At 32.7% G+C, this 18,262-nt stretch overlaps 1 protein-coding gene across 6 annotated transcripts in view; it reads right to left on the reverse strand.

The window, feature by feature from the left end:
• SEMA3A (semaphorin 3A) overlaps positions 1–18,262 on the reverse strand; it is a 669,223-nt gene that overhangs the window by 75,371 nt on the left and 575,590 nt on the right. For all 6 annotated transcript variants that reach the window (XM_074194050.1, XM_074194047.1, XM_074194048.1 and 3 more), the window contains one exon: positions 580–673. In XM_074194050.1, coding sequence (XP_074050151.1) covers positions 580–673 — 94 coding nt within the window. The remainder of the gene's footprint in view (positions 1–579; positions 674–18,262) is intronic.

Here is an 18,262-nt window from a genome sequence, read left to right on the forward strand (position 1 = left end):
TTCTTCTGTATAAGATTTGTCAAAGAGTTTAGTATGATGGATGGCTAATGTTGTTAGATAACTTTTAAAGGTATGACCAACTGTGCAGATCAATTGTTCTGATTAGTTTGATCAAAAACTATGATAAGGATGAGGATTCTTGGGGCTATTCTGTCAGGTGTGCTATGCAAACTGAGCCTCACTTCTGTAAGCTTTGCTGAAATGCATTATATAACTGCCTTTTTTTAGTTTCATTTAAGTTCAAAGCTGAGGTAAAATCTCATAGCAAAAAAAAAGATTTAAAAAATCTTAAAGTACTCATAACAATTTGTAGAGATATGGGAAGACTATTTTAGGTACTGATCAATCTATTCAAAGTCAATTAAAAGGACATAAGTTTGATAGCCTCTAACAGCAAAAGCAAGATTTAGCGTTTTATCTCTATTTCCAAAACATTTAAACAGATCACACTTGACATCCTCCTGAAAAGATTTCAAGATAAAAAATGTATAACCTTGGTAAAGGATAAAAAAAGAACAAGCAACCTGGTAGTGATCTAAAGAAAATGTTTTTTTTTTTTATTTATTGTTGACTACGCACCTATTAAAAGAGATGCTGTCAGCAGTTTGGGGTCATATGGACTCTTTCCACGGCCATTTTCAAAATGTGAATCCTCCAGCTTAAAAATGTTGTCCTGTTGGTGAAAAAAGGATTATATTTATTTAAGGGAAAGAGTATTTCTCATGTAAATTCAAATATTCTTTAAGAGAGGATGAGAATTTGTGTCCAACTACAAGGGTGATATTTGTGAATTCTGCATATTTAGAACACTGAATTAGAAATAACTCTTCCTAAAGTTATGTTGGAGGAAAAAGTCCTCTTTATGAATAAAACTATACAGATATGCACACTTGAAAATCTGTGTTAAAAGTAAAATACATATGCATAATTTCTATTTAGCTCTGCAATTTTGATGAGAGAGAAAAGGCAGAACATAAAAATTCAAGAGATGCTTTACTTGATTACTTGCATACATCATTCACCTCCTTCACCAGTTTATATTGTACAAGGCCATACATAGGCATTTTGTACTAATGGAACCCCATAAATAGTTATTATGCACATAAAAATGTAAGTAACTGGAGGAGGAAACTTCCAGCTGGGGTCTGGTCTTCTCTAAATGTTGCTTGCTCCTAAATACTCCAATGTGTTTACAATCCTATTGTTGAAACATATAGTAGTCTGGTTCTATATAAGCACAAATTCTTTTCCATGGAGTATTAATTTGGGATTATAGTACGGGTGGTCAGATGATCTTAGATTTAGCTGTGCAAAAGACCTTAGGGATCACCTAATCTAATCTTCTCATTTTCTAACTAAGGAATATGAGATCCAGAGAGGTTAAGTGGTTGTCCAAGGTAACACAAACAGAAATACGAGATCCAGAACCTAATATAAATCCATTGATAAGGTAATCTGGTTCCCAAATACTGAACAAAATCATTTATGAAGCAAATCAAAAAGGAGTGGTATCATAGAAACTCTAAACAGTGATCATTAAGTGAGAATAAAGTGATCCAACTGATGTTTTGTAGCTCACTACTTCTGTGATATAGAACTCTAAACTTAAAACTATTTTTTTAAAAAAGCTAGAACTTTAAGGGTGGCATAGGTGGCACAGCAGATAGAGCACCGGCTGGAGTCAGGAGTACCTGGGTTCAAATCCAGCCTCAGACATTTAATAATTACCTAGCTGTGTGGCCTTAGGCAAGCCACTTAACCCCATTTGCCTTGCAAAAAAAAATAGAACTCTAAACTTATTGAATAAACCTCAGTCTCTACTGTCTTAAATATGAAGGAAAAATAATCTTATGTCTGTTAAACTTTTCCTCAGTGCTGCTTATTGGTTACATTAACCCTAGACCCATATTAGTAGTTGAGACAAAAAAGGGAAATACCCTTTCTTGGACCTGCTTTCATAACTCTCTGCTATATGGGAACATAAATTTCTGGAAGCAAGATAAAAGAATGGTGTGGTGACACAGATCTTAGTTCCACTCCACCTTGGGAATTATTTACTACAGTACTGTTAATAAGGTTAGAAAATGATTCTCCTCAGTGTGACCAGTGTCAAATTTTAGGAGCTCTTGTATTGTTACTGAGGGCATCCTTAAGAGTCTTTAGAATACAGACTCTGTAAGCCCTTGGATAGTAAATTCTGTGAATCAGCTAGAGTGACATATGTTCACAATTTCAATCATAAGAACAAAGCACAGACCTTAAAATTAAAAGTTAATTTGAAAGGTTATAATATCATCTTGATTAGATGGATAGATACACATATGCCATAGTGACTGAATCTTATAGAGGATAAGTTTAAAGATCTGACAGATAATTGCATCCTTCCTTAAGGCAATTTAATCTTTATCCTAATTTCTCATGCCTTTGACTCCACTACACGTTAGAAGGTGAACTTATTTTCTGTCTTTTCTTGTATCTCTATCCCTTATCACACTGCCTGGAATATAATAGGTGCTCCATAAATGTGATATGGTTCACTGATAATGTTAAAGTAATTGATTTAATTCAACAAACTTTTATTAAGCACCTACTATCTGTAAAGAATTGTGCTTGATAGTGAAGATACAAATGTTGATGCTGTACAGGTTCTTTTTTTAAGAGGCTAACATTCTAATAGGAAAAAAGGCACATAAATAATTATCATAGAAGAAGATAAGGATAATGGAGAGCTACAGGCAAAATCTTAGTAGAAATTTGAGGGCTAAGAGAGATCCAGAGAAAGCTTGGTGAAGTAGGAAAAAGACCAAAGTGGATTAAGTGGTGGCAGAGGAGGTGGGAAACAAGACCTATTTTGCATTTATGAGAAGCTTGTCAACTTATGTTTTAGCTTGGCTAAATGAAATAGTGATTCCATTAGCTCTAAATGACAAATTAAGGAGGGGGATAGAGTGTGAAGGGAAGAGGGTAAAGTTGCAGATATGTAAAATTTGAAATGTCAGCAAGACATATAGTTGAAAAATCTTCCACAAGTCCTCAGAATACAGTATTGAAGCTCTGAGAAGATTGTTATGAGTAGAGAGGTAGACTTAGGGTCACACAATTTTACCATATCAGACAGTTCAAGAAGAATAAAGAGGAATTAGGAAAGAACTTTGACTTTGTCTCTGTCTCTTCATATATATGATATATAACATACACACACATACATACACACTTTAAATATATCTAAAAGGTATGAAAAAGAAGAAAGTAAAGCATACAGAGGAGATGCAATGATGCAGAAGAGATGAGGAAAACCATGAGAGGAATCTAAAAGAGCCTAGAGTATCAAAAAGGAGGGTAGGGTTAAATGTTGCATAGTTATCAATGAAAGGTGCCAGTTAGGAAAAAGGCACTGGATTTCAAAAGATCCTTCATGATCTGGAAAGACTTGTTTGAGAAGCCAGATTGCAAAGAGTTTCAAGAATGAGTGAACAGTGAGTGAATCTGACAACTTTTGATAGAAATTTGCCACTAAGGGGCCACTAGATGGCACACAGTGGATAGAGCACCGGCTCTGGATTTAGGAGTACCTGAGTTCAAATCCACCCTAAGACACTTAATAATTACCTAGCTGTGTGACCTTGGACAAGTCACTTAACCCCACTGCCTTGCAAATAAATAAAAATAAAAAATAGAAATCTGCCACTAAAGGGAAATAGAGAAATAGGATGGAAGTTTGAGAGAGTAGGAAGGTTAAGGCAAGAGGTTTTTTTCCCCCCCAAAGGAGATAAAATCATCTTTGTGGGTTGAGCAGAAGGACCCTACAAACTTCCTCTCAGAGGGTGATCATCATCATCATGCATCAATGTAGACGGGGAATAAAAAGAAACAGCTAGGTTGAGCAGTGGATAGAGCACTAGGTCTAGAATTAGAATCAGGAAGAACTGAGTTCAAATTTGGTCTCAGACACTACAGTTACTAACAGTATGACTTTAGGCAAGTCACTTAACTCCACTACCTTGCAAAACACAAAACAACAACAACAAAAAGATACAGATGAGATTGAGAGTGTAGACATATTTGACCAGGAAGATAGAAAGAGGAAACCATGATTTTAAAGAACTAGGGGTCAAAAAAAATTTAGTCATAATAAATATGCTCCCTCTGGTACAGCATAAAAATCTTCCCTCAAGATAGTTAGAAGAAAATTTAAAAAGAATGTTTGCATTTGATTTTTTCCTTTCATTTTCCATTAATTTCCCTAACTTCCAAAGGAAATTAATATATATTTCATCAGTTTCGCAAATGGTAGTAACTTCAAAGATATTAATGATTACCTTACAGAAACTTCAGCATTTTGTACAAACTCTAGAAGAACTATCCAGATTATTCCTCATGAGTTAGAACAAAATGAAAAGAAGGCAACTACCTAAAGTATTTCAGTTATTAAATATATGAAGAGCATGACTACTATTTTATATTAGGGCATCTACATTTAGCAATTGGTCTCAAGATTTTACATGTGTGTACTGGACATAAAGCCTTAAATGTTTCTATATTGGTAATTCACATGGAAAATAGAACATGTACTAAGGACATGAAGTTTAAACTATTGCAAAACCAAATTTTAAAAATATATCCTTAAAATATCTAAAATAAAAAATAAAACAAATTTAGACAGTTTTGAATTTTTTAAAACTTCTGTAACAATCTCAATACAATTTAGTAAAATTATGCATGCATTCATATTCCAAAATGTTTCCATGAAAATATAAATAAGACTAGAGATATAGTAATATTCAATTAAAAAACCTTTTACTAGAATGGCATGCATGGATCTTCTTAAGCTGGATAGAAAATTTTATGCTAAAGCAAAAGGAGTAAAATAGTTTTGCCATAATAAGTAAAACTCTACCCTGTTCCCTTATCCTTAATATCTCTGGAATAACTTCAGGATTAGTCTCAATAACAGCATTATGAGGAATAGGAAAAAAAGGGATACATTTAGGGAACAGCATCTATTAGGGTGAAGTGATTTGAGATCATTCTATAAAAGGACAAGTTCAAAGAAATGGAATTATTTAGACTAGAGAACAGGTGACTCCATGGGGCATGTTATATAGAAGCTGTCAAATGGAAGATTTCTAAGACTTGTTCAGGTTTGTCCCAAAGGACCAAAATAGAAACAAAGATTAGATTTACATTGAGGTAAGTTTAGGTTCAAGGCAAGGAAAACTCAGGTGCTATCGGAGTAACCCAGGGTTTGCTTCAGTATGCCAAAAACAATTAGAGGAATTCATATAGGAAATGCTTTTCATCAGGAAACAAGGATTTCCCTTAGTTGGATCTTCAAACAAAGACTAGGGGATGCTATAATTGACATTATTATTCAAATATTGTTTGGACGAGTTGGTTTCTGAGATCATTTTGTAGATTATCTGATTCTGGCACATAATTAGGAATTAAGAAAAATGCTAGTTGACTTATTAAATGATTCTATGAATCCTACAATTACTTTTTTTCCCCTGTTTTTCCCCTACAAGTTATCCTTCATCCAATAAAGCCTCAGATCAGTCCACCATATGTCCTGGTGATGATCCATGGTTTTTAAAGATAATTAGAACATAACACAAGCTCTTTTAGGTTCTAACATAATGGAAGACACAATTATGGTGCCAGATACAGAGTGTTTCTTCTGTTCAAAGACTACACCAAATCAGTACTTAGGAACTAGATTGGTTACTAGGTTATTAATGATTTGACTTTGATAACCTATTTACCTCAGTCATACATGCTGTTTGTCTGACATTCTCAAAGAAGACCATGTCATCAGGGAGGTGATGCCAGGACAAGCACAGGAATTAGATTTGAGTGAGGGGGTTGGCGGGGGATGTGCTAAGTCACCAGCCTCACTTTCTCTTCCAGGGACATCTGGATCTAGTGGCCAGATGTGAATCAAAATGATTGGAGATGGCCCTGGATGGGAGACAATCAGGTTTAAGTGACCTGCCAAGGTCACACAGCTAGTTAGTGTCAAGTGTCTGAAGCTGGATTTGAACTCCCATCCTCCTAACTCCAAGGCCAGTGCTCTATCCACTGTACTACGCAGCTGTCCAGCTTTGTGAAGGTTCTATGGTAAATGGTAGTAAAAAAAAGGCAAAAGTTGCTAAGAAAACATATCACACATTAATTTAACCACTGGTATCCTAAATAGATGTTACTACTGGAGGAAATGTCATACCAATATAGATATCATTTTATGAAATCAGAACACATATGTAAATTACTATTAAATTAAAGTGCTCTTTTGAGGAGCCAATTTTATTCTATATCCACCAATAAGAAAAACCTCAGAAGGAAAATGAACATATCTCTAATACTGTCCATGATGAACATAAACTACTAAGAAGTTAAATGTATTATTGTATTGAAGAATGAGGAGATATATTTGCTAGAGGAGATGGTCTAATCAACCTTCTTGGGAAAATCTTAGCAAGGTCATCAAAATATATTTACCCTATTATATTTGGGTACATTAATGAAAATTGGAAGAACATGAAAATGAACATTGAAAATTTTGTTTTTATGAATAAAAGGGTAAAAATCAAAGCTTTGTTGACTATGAGGAACCTATCTATATCACAAAAAGTTTTTATCAAGTTAGGCAATGAAATTTTACCACAAAAATAAACTGAAAAATCTTAACAGACAGGAAATGCAGGACTAGTTATTAATATGGATTTCACTTTTTAGTCAGTTGATTGTCTAGGCAGACCACTATCTTGTTAGAACAAATAATCAATTCAGTACCAAACTAGAAGTTACCTCAAAAGAAAATGATGGATTTTGGAGAGGATGTGAGAAAACTGGAAAACTAATACACTGTTGGTAGAGTTGTGAATTGATCCAATTCTGGAGAGCAGTTGGGAACTATGCCAAAAGGGTCACAAAACTGTACATATCTTTTGATCCAGCAAAGCTAATCTTTTCCCCCAAAAGGGAAAAGGATGCATTTGTACAAAAAATATTTATAGCAGATCTTTTTTTTTTTTGATGGCTAAAATTGGAAATCAAAAGAATGTCCGTCAATTGGGGAATGACTAAATAAGGTGTGGTATTTAATTGTAGTGACATATTGTTGAGTTGTAAGAAATGACAAGCTCTATGATTTTACGAAAGCCTGGACTTCCATGAACTGATGCAAAGTGAAGAGAACAGAATCAGGAGATAGTTATACACAATGAAGAACTGTGAATGACTTGGCTATTCTCAACAATACTATGATCTAAGACAATCCCAAAGGAACAGTGGTAAAGCATACTATCCTCCTATACAGAAGGTACTAATATTGTTTGGATATAGATTGAAATGTTATTATTTTTATTTTCTTTAATTGGATAATATGATTAATATGGAAATGTTTTACATGATTGTACATGTATAACCTATTTCTGATTACTTATAATCTCAGGGAAAGGGAAGGGGAGGGGAGGGAGGGATAAAATTTGAAACTTAAAATTAAAAGTTTAAAAATGTTTTTACATGTAACTGAGAGAAAATTATATACATACAAAAGTGTATATGGATTGTATATTTTACATAATGCATAGATATTATATAAAATATTATATATATGATATACTATGTAAATATGTGTATATACAAAATTTATATATAATATTTACATATTCTGCAGATTCCATGGTAAAAGGTAGTTTTAAAAAAGGCAAAAGGTTCTAAAGACTTAAAAAAACCCAGATACACATGAGAAAGAGGGACTCTTTGTGGATACCTTATGGTAAGATATGTTCAAGAATGGCCTAAGATGAGAAGCATGGATAGAATGTGATGTGCCCTGCAAAAAATACCTCACATAGTTGTGATCACAAATCCCTTTAAATATTGATGTATATAAATAAATTCAATACATTTCTTCCTGTTATGTGATTAGCAGGTTCAGTGGTCTTTTAAATAAACTTGGTGAATTTCTGAATGAATTAAGATGATTTTTTTAAAGGCATAAGTGATTCCAAATCAATATTCCAAAAGTCTAAACAGAATGAAAGAAAAATAGGAACCATGTTGTCTGTTCTCCTGCATCCATCGAGGACTAATTTACTTTACAAGGAACATGGTAGTTATTTTAACTGGCTCTAGGGAGTGCAATACTTTTAATATTTTCAATCAGCTTATGGACATTATTTCAATGTTAGTTTTCATGTTCTTTTTCCGTTCTTATGCCTTGCATATTGCAATAATTTGGAGTGGAGTTAACCCAAAACATTTTTATAATAAATAAAAGACTTATGTTGAAGGTCTACTTATCCATTGCCTGTTTTTAGTAATAGACAAAACATTTTTGTTTGGTGATATTTTTGAGGAAGTAGATGACCTAGTCAGTTTAAAAGAACTCTGTCCTAACTTTTCTCATCACTGTAGATCCTGTATATTATAACATTATATATTATAACATTAAAGAATTAAATGTTAATAAGATTGATTCCTGAGATACTTCTTCCATCTCGAAGACAACAAAATAGAGGTTCCTGAACAACCTTGGGGCCCTAAATTGTCATAATAAAATAAAGTACTTCTCTATTTCACCTAATAATCAAACATTAGATGAACTCTTGGAAATTTTGAAAGCATGCTTTTCATCAAAGTCATTAGTTACAGTTTCGAGATTTGAATTTCACAAATGGAATTGAGTCTTTAAGGACATTGCTAATTGCATGAATTGTCATCATCATCATAACATTTTAATAGAACTATGTGCCAGAACTGTTTTAAAAATGCATTACAGTTATGACATCATGTTTCAAAACTATAATCTGGAGGATTTCTTAAGAGAAATTATGAGATCACCCTCTATATACAGATCATGTCAAAAAGCTTAACACCTTTTGGAAGTCAGAATTGATACATTTTTCCCTTAAAAACACAAAAAGTATTGTCAGAAATTGTCTCAGAGAAAAATGTAGATAAAATTAGCTTCTAATATAAAGATCTACATCAAAATATTAAAAATAATTGCAAGCAAGTCAGTAGAAAAAATGAGCTCTCCATAATGTCTGAAGAAGTGTTTAGACAGAAATCTCCCTTGGGCTACAAAGTTTACATGTGTAACACATGGCACAATACTTCCTAAGGTGCTGGGCTTGCATGCTGCAGGTTCACTAATTTTGTCTCTTTGACTCATTTCCCTGACCTGGAGTTGCTCCAGGAAAAATCTCTAAATATATTCTGTGTATAGCATATGTCTACCTTCCTAAATTGGGAAAAGGAGACTCAGATACCATACAAGTTTTAAAGGTAAGCAAAGCAAGCAAAGGAGTCTTTATTTCACCTCACAGAAAATGTGGAATATGCAAGGAACTCATTAGAATCAATAAGCAGAAACATAAAACATGTAACCAAATAGCCCATAAGCTGAAGGCAACCTGATATAGTGGAAGGAGTGCTAGATTTAGAATCAGTGGATTCGAATTCAAGTGTTGACATTACTGCTTATTGTGTTATCTTGGACAAATTGTTTAACCTCTCCTAGCTTCAACTCAATATCTTTAAATTGAGAGAGGTAAGGTTTCTAAGTTTCTTTTCAGATCTTAATCTATACTCCTACAATCAACCCAGCTCATACATATACATGAGGATGATGATGATAAATAGTAATAACTAATATATACATACATATATATATATATAGTGCTTTGTAGCTTACCAAAGAACTTTACATATTTTGCTTAGTTTGGGTTAAAGGAGCACAGAAAAAGGCTAACTTGAGTTTGTTACTCAAGTGCTCAGCTGTAATTCAACTCATTCAGCATCTGTCATTCTCCAGGACTGGAAAACATAACAGCTATAATAATAATGATTATGATAACAATAATATTAATAATAATTAGCTAGCATTTATATAGTTCTTTATGCTTTGCAAAATCCTTTTCAAATGTATTTCATTTGATCCTCATGGCAACTATGGGGGTTGGGTGATAATATTATATTGTGAAATCTAGCTACCTTCATAGCTCCTCATTAAAGAATTAAGTAAGAACAATTTTGGGCACCAAACAGAGTGGTAAAGGTAAGGAAGGACTCACCTGAGCCCTTCCAAATTCCCCTCCAAACAATATTAAAATAACATGACAATGCAAGTACTGAAGTGAAAGAACCACAAAATGATGGGATGAAACAATTATCCAGTCCAAGACAACTTAGAAGGTTGAAAGTAAAGGTGTGTCTCACAGGGGTGAGTGTTCAGCACAGTTCAGCATAGCCCTGTGCCTGAATAGGCTGGGCCAGTAGCCCATTGATAGCAAGGGAGTCAACTTGTCAGGATTTTATGGGGGACCCTTTGCTGGCATTAAGATGAGGATTCTGTTGTATTGCCAATATTGAGGGTCACAATCCCAGAGCAAAGAGGAGCACCAGCAGGAGTGGGGATTTTGATCACAGTTCCAATAGAACATGTGATCTCTCACAGACAAGGGCATAAGCCTGCTGAATAGTGGTCAACTCTCCTAAGAGCATATCTTGGAAAAACTGAAAACAGTGTTCCACAGAAGTAGCTCTGAACATAGCAAGAAAAACCTGAAGCTTGGGACAGATCTTTCTTTTACCTACCCTGACCCCATCCCAGCAGAACCCAATTTTAATATAAAGTTAAAAGTCAATGCCAAAGGATGGAAAATGAGGAGACAAAAAAAAAAGAAACATACCATAGATAGTTACTATATTGACAATGAAAATTAAAACACAAACCCAAAAAAAGACAGAAAAAATCAAAGCAGCAAGATGCAAAGATACAAAAGAAAATTGTGAATTGGTCTCAGGTCCCAGAAAAGCAAAAAAAGGATTTGAAAAATCAAATAGAGATAGGAAAAAAAACCCAATAGTGATGCAAGAAAATCAGCTGGTATCAGAGGCACAAAAAAATTAAGAAATAGTACCTTAGAAATCAGAATAGGTCAAATAGTAAAAGTGGTAAAAAAAAGATAATAACTTAAAAAGCAGAATTATATAAATGGGAAAATATGTACAAAAATTCACTGATGAGAACTCATCAAGAACAAAAAGTTGAAACAATCAAAAATTTCATTAAAGAGAGTGACAATAATGAGACAACATATCAGAATCTATGGGATGAAGGCAAAGAAATATAAAGGGGAGAAATTTTCTATTTCTAAATGCTTCTATCAGTGAAACAGAGAAATAGTCGATGAATGAATTAGAGATGCAAATTAAAAAAAACCTTAAAAAAGAACAAGTATCTCCAATTAAATACAAATCAGAAGTCCTTCAAATCAAAGGATTCATAAAAATATTTTAAAGAACCTTTAAACTAATAAGCAAAATTGAGACTTCATTTTATTAAAAACAACTAGGAAAATAAGCTGCTTAATTTGATACTTTTGAAAAGAAGAAAACCAGTTCACTAGTATTAAAAATGAAAAAATTGAATTCACTAACAATAAAGAAAAATACTAAAATAATTTTCAGAATTATTTTTCCCAAATATACACCAATAAACCTAATAATCTACATATGCAAAAAATAAAATTTCCAGATTAATTTAAAAGGAAATAAAATTCTTAAATAACCCTATCCTAGAAAATGAAATTGAACAAGCAGCCATCAATGAACTTGACTAAGAAAAAAATCTCCAGAGGCAGATGGAATCAAAAGAAAATTATACCAAACAGGCAAAGAATCACAACAAATTTCTTTTTATGACACAATTATGTTACTGATTCTTAAACCAGCAAAAACAGAGTAGGAAAATTGAAGTAAAAACTTTTAAAAAAAATTAACAAGGAAATTACAGCAATATATTAAAAAGAATAAAAACGATGACCAGGTGGGATTTATACCAGGAATACAGGACTGGTTCAGTATTAGAGATACTAACCAGGTCATTAGCAAAAACAACAAAAATCATCTGATCATCTTAATAGATACCAAAAAAACTTTAGCCAAAATGCAACACCAATTCCTATTAAGAACACCAAAATTATAAGTTATAGGGGCAACTAGGTGGTGCAGTAGATAGAGTATCACCTCTGGAATCAGAAGGACCTGGGTTCAAATCTAACCTCAGACACTTAATAATTACCTGTGTGCAAGTCACATAGCTCCATTGCTCTGCAAAATTCAATCAATATATATATATATATATATATATATATATATATATATATATATATATATATATATATGTTGCATCTATCTAAAACCATCAGCAAGCATTATCTCTAATGGAAATAAGCTAGAAGCCTTCCCAGGAAGCTTAGAGATGAAGCAAGAATGTCTATTATCACCACTATTGTTAAATATTGTACCAGAAATGCTAGTAATAGCAATGAGATGAAAAAATAAACTGAAGAAATCAGAATAGGCAATGTGAAAACAAAATTATCATTTTTTGCAGATGATATGATGGTATAGTTGTAGACTCCTAGAGAAATAATTAAAAACTTTAGCAAGGTTGTAGAATTATAAAATAAAATCACACAAATTATCAGCATTTCTCAATTCAACCAACAAAGTCCAGGTGCAAAAGATAGAAAGAGAAATTTCATTTAAAATAATTGTAGACAATATAAAATACTTGTCTACTTGGTCAAGACAAAACCAGGAACTGTATGAATATAATTACAAATCCCTTTTTTAAAAAAAATGAAGTCAGATCTAACAATTTGAAAAATTTTAAATGTAAAATTTAAATGTAAAATGTAAAAATGACAATTTTAGTTAAATTAATTTACTTATTTAATATCACACCTAACTACTAAAACCATTTGATAGAGTTAGAAAAGTAACAGAATTCATTTGGAAGAACAAAAGGTCAACAAAGGAAAATGAGAGAATTATAGATGTAAAATGATCAACTTTGATTATGTTAAATTAAAAATGATTTTGTACAAATAAAACCAATTCAATGAAAATTAGGAAAAAAGCCCAGAAAGCTGGGAATCAATTTTACAGCAACTATCCAATTAAGACCTCATTCTCAATATATAAAAAACTGCCAAATTTATAAGCCTCTGAATCATTCCCAATTGATACATTATCAAAGATAAGAATAGGCAGTTTTCAGATGATAAATCAAAGTTATCTTTATGCATATGAAAAAGTCCTCTATTCAATATTAGAAAGAATGCAAATTAAACATTTCTGAGATACCACCTTACACCTCACACCTTTCCATTGGCTAATAAAATAGAAAAGTAAAGTGACAAATATTAGAAAAAATTTAGGAAAACTGGGATACTAATGCATTCTTGGTGAAGTTGTGAACTGGTTCAACCTCTCTGGAGAACTATTTGGAACTGTTCTATGGTCAATAAAAGATGTGCATACCCTTTGTTTTAGAAATGCCACTTCTTGATATCTATTCCACAGAATTTTTTTTTAAAAAACAGAGGGAACTTCCATATGTAAAATATTTATGCCACCTTTTTTTTATGGTGACAAAGAATTGAAAATTGAGGGGGATGCCCATCAATTAGAAATGGCTGAACAAGCTGTGATATAAGAATACTATGGAATATTATTGTGCTATTCCTAATTGATGGGCAAAAAAATGTTAAAGTTGTGTACCTTGAAAAAATTTGAAATAATAAAAGAAAAGAAAAATTTAGGGCCAAATTAATCAAATGTTATATTTTTAAGATAAATCTTCATTAGGAAAATCATCTCCATCATTTTCTTTAGTAGATATAATCAGCAAAACATAAGTTAAGCCTTGATTCATAGTGTGTATTGATTTCCAAGGTGTAAATGCTCATACTCTTCTGGATAGCGTATCCTGCCTTAATTCAAAAACCTATGTTACTTAATTTAAGAATTTATATGACCATATAACATTCATATTTTAGATGAAATAAGGAATATCAATGGTATGCTAACTTTTCCTGTGCTGTCCACAAGTTGAAGTCAATGTTTTAACTTAATTCTTCAGTTACCTGACGTATTTTTCATTTTTTTCATTTGTTTGCTCCATCATATTTTTGAAACTAATTGAGTGATTTAGGCCTCATATGGTACACACCTACTGGTTTGTGAGATAAACTTAATGTTTAGATCTAAAAGATGGGAAAAAGAACATATATGCATGTATGTGTGCATGTGCATGTGCATGCATGTGTGCATGTGTGTGTGTATGTGTAGGAATACAGGTGGGAATAAACAGTGTTTTATTGGGACTTCTCATTCCTGAGCAGTTTTCTATTTTTTTGGTAAGACTGTTTAACATAATACCAAAGTCTGAGGAGACTGAATTTGAGGATAGAAAAAAGGACAGGGGCTAGATCAAGCTTATGGAAGCCTTTCTTAATCCTTCTGAGTTATAGTATTTCCCTTTCTTAACTATTTCCTATTTATCCTGTAGATTGCTTGAATATTTATTTGTTGTTTTTCCTCCATTAGATTGCATATTCCTTGAGGCAGATATATAGGTAATCTCTTTTTAAATCCCCACCACTTAACACAGTGCTTATCATATAGCAGGCACTAAATAATGTGTACTAACAGAGCAACAGGTTTTTAATATTGCTCCTATTTTACAGATAAGGGTTGGTTAAATTACTTGACCAGATTTAAACTTGGGTCTTCCTCACTTCAAGTCCCAGGTTAGCTGCCTATTATTATAAACATTCTACTCATGTTGTTATATAGCTGAGAGTCATGAAAAAGTTCATTTGCTAAAAAAAATAGAAATGAGTATCATGCAGATTACAAGAGAAAAATACATTTGATCAGGATATAAGACAGATCAGGAGCTATAAAGAAATATAATGAAGGATGTCACCAAAGACTTTATGATTAAAAAACAACAATGAATAATGAGCTGGTTATATGAAAAGAGAGAGTGATACCTGAAAGATAGTTCATGTACAATACTTGTGTTTTCATGACATCAAGATAAAAGAAGGCAACTCACAATGTATTAGATGAACCCACTTTAGTAAATTTATAGACGACTTGAAATAGAATCCCAAGTGGATAGACAGGCAGATATATAGGTTTAAATGTAAATTGGTAGGAATAACATCATAGAGAACATCACATCAGTAATAGGAATTTATTTTCAATTATTATTTCTCCAATTGTACTGAGAAAGGTTATGACATAAACTGATTAGTACATTTACAAACTTATTTCCAGGAAACTTATAGTATGCTATGTCAGTTTGTTTAAAATCCAACAATTGTTTTTTATTATGTTATAAATCAATATTTAGAGGTAATCACTAAGATATCAACAAAACCTTTCCTTTAAATCAAAATTCAGCATATTATTATCTATAAATCTATTATCCAGTAAAAATGGAGTGGTTAAAACAGTATCTTTATTATCAGTCCAATATTGTTTGATTCATAAAGGCATAGCCATCCCCATTTTTAGTAATCTAGTAGACATTAGATATTATCAATAATATTGAACAATTCTCAGAGTGACACTGAGAACTGGAATATCTTTGCTTAGCAACATTCTCTGTTGTCATCTGTAATATATTGCCAAGATCATTGTCTGGCTCTATCAGGATGACCTCTGGGAATATGTATGCAACAGAATGATTTTTTGTTTTTGTTGAGCTGTTAAAGAAATTGCATATGCAAGCAATAAGACTGAATTCCAAGAACAATGTATAAAATTAAGTTGCTTCATTTAGACATGTTACTGTAGCTGGAATATTTTTCATTTTTAGCAATATATTAAAGCAGAAATTGAGTTTTATGTATCCTAATTGCTTTAGCAGATACTATGAGAGTATTATATAAATTATTATGTCATACTTTATTATATGATTGCATCAGTTTTCAATGGTTATTTTTAGAATATAAGACCACTGTTTTCCCCTTTGTCTTGTGGATTTCCTGAATGTTATTAGACTGTGGTGAGGTAAGATATTAGAAGAAATAACAGACATACTAACTTCTAATACTAATGTTTTATAAATTACAGAACACTGGTGACATAATATTAGTAAATATTTCTATTACAATTCTATTGTTGTTACAAATTAACATAGGAAACAGAAATGATGCTTTATTTAAAATGGAAGTTTCTCTAAAAGATTTTTTTTTCTTATTTAATAGAAAAACACATCTTACTATCAAGCCAAATAAAGACATTGTCAAGATTGAAGGGGAGGGGAAGGCCTTCACTGCTCTTATGGAAAAAAAATGGAAAGTATGTAATGAAATTTAAGAACCATAGAATTTAGAGCTGGAGGGGACATTAGCAGACATCTAATCCGATCCATCCCACAAAGAACTCCCCACTTTAGCATACTCTACAAGTATGCAACCTTTGATTGAAGGCTTCTACTGAGGTTCTCACCTACCAAGGTAGTCCATCTCACATTTGGACAGCTATAATTATCAGGAATTTTTTTTCTTTCCAGCAAGTCTAAATTTGCTTTTGCAACTTATACGCAATACCCCAATATCTAACCTCAGGGGACATTATACCTTATTCATCTCTCTGTTTCTCTGCCTCTCTCTGTCTCTGTCTCTATTTTATCTATTTCTCTCTTGCATACACACACACACACACACACACACACACACAAACGCTTAGGTAAATGGACTAAATTCTTCTGGGTTCCACAGAACAATGGTATGTAATATAAGGTCAAGAAGGAAATAATATACTCTATACTATTCTTGGGAGGAGATAAGAGGACAGGAGGATAAAAAAATGAATAGCATGACTTGTACACTGGAAGGAACTATTTTGGAATATAGAATCTTCACGTTTGAAATGTGTAATCAGTAGTACAGCCAAAAACAATGTATTTGAAAATCTGCTGTTATATAATCAAAAGAGCACTTGATAGAGCAAGGAGACTAGAGTCTGAGTCCCAGCTTGGACACACACTATTTGATTTTTGAAAAGTTACTCAATTTTTCTGCAGAAAGTATGCATATTTCAAATGTCAAAATAATGGAAATCATTACTATGGAGAAACATCTTGACCTAGTGGATAGAAAGCTGGCCTTAGAATCAGGAAGACCTAGATTCACCTCTGACACATACTGGTTATAATCTTCGATAAATCCATTAACTTTTCAGTGACCTAGAAAATGTTCCTAAGACCATAAATTATAGAATTTGTGGAGCTGTACTGGTAGAAATTTCCACACAGTAATGTTTTTGCAAACATATTAAATTGCCTATTCTCCAAGACAAACATAAGAAGAACAATATTTAATTATTTTATTGCCCTTAATAGATGAGGATCTTAGGAACTCCAGCCAGTTTCCCCTCTGCCAAGCACACTTCAAATTATTTCAAATACTCAAAAAATTAGTCTTCATTAAAACTTCATCATATGTTCAGTTCATTTGAATTAAACATTTGACCTGTTATAAGCAAAGTATGTTGAGACATATGGAAATAAATGTCATCTATTTCTGCCTTCAGAGGAGTTTACAATATATAAAAAGATAAAAATACAAACACAAAGAACTAAAATACTTTCTCTATAAAGAGGGGGTACAGTTTCTCCAAGAAATCCCTTCATAAGTGAAGAGTAGTGATCCCTTCTGATTCAGGTAATAAGTGAAGGCATTCTAGATAATAGCACATTAAATTTCAGCCTGGAAGAATATGTACCACATTAACAAAGGTATTTGGGATTGAGGAAGGAAGCACTTTATATGAGTATGCAGAAAAATGAATAAAATGCTGCATGGGAAGTTAAGGCAATAAGGACTTACTGAACTTCACTGGATTTAAGCCATTAATTAGGACACTAATGATTTTTTTAATGTACTTAACATGATAGAAACTGAAATTGTACCTTCCCCAAATTCCTACTTCTCTTATTTCCCCAAATCCTCTTCCTAAATAATAGCATTAAGATTCTTTTCAATTTTCTTCCACCACTCTTCCTTAGTTTTTCCAAGGCAATGGGGTTAAGCGGCTTGCCCAAGGCCACACAGCTAGGTCATTATTAAGTGTCTGAGGCCAGATTTGAACTCAGGTACTCCTGACTCCAGGGCCAGTGCTCTATCCACTGTGCCACCTAGTCACCCCTCACCCTCTTTTTAAGGTTTTCTTCCTTCCCTTTCTAGTCCTCCTCCTTCCACTTAGGTGACTTCAATTTTTCTCTAGCACTATATTATCATCTCTATCCAAGAAAGTCCAAAATCATATCTGTCTCAAATACAGTTCATAAATAACATTGATACTAGCAATGTCACTGGTCACTGTATCCTCCCTACAAATCTATTAAAAAAAACAGTTTTGGGTACTCCAATTTAAGAACTCT

The sequence above is a fragment of the Macrotis lagotis genome, chromosome 7, assembly GCF_037893015.1.
Source record: "Macrotis lagotis isolate mMagLag1 chromosome 7, bilby.v1.9.chrom.fasta, whole genome shotgun sequence".
NCBI lineage: Eukaryota > Metazoa > Chordata > Mammalia > Peramelemorphia > Peramelidae > Macrotis > Macrotis lagotis.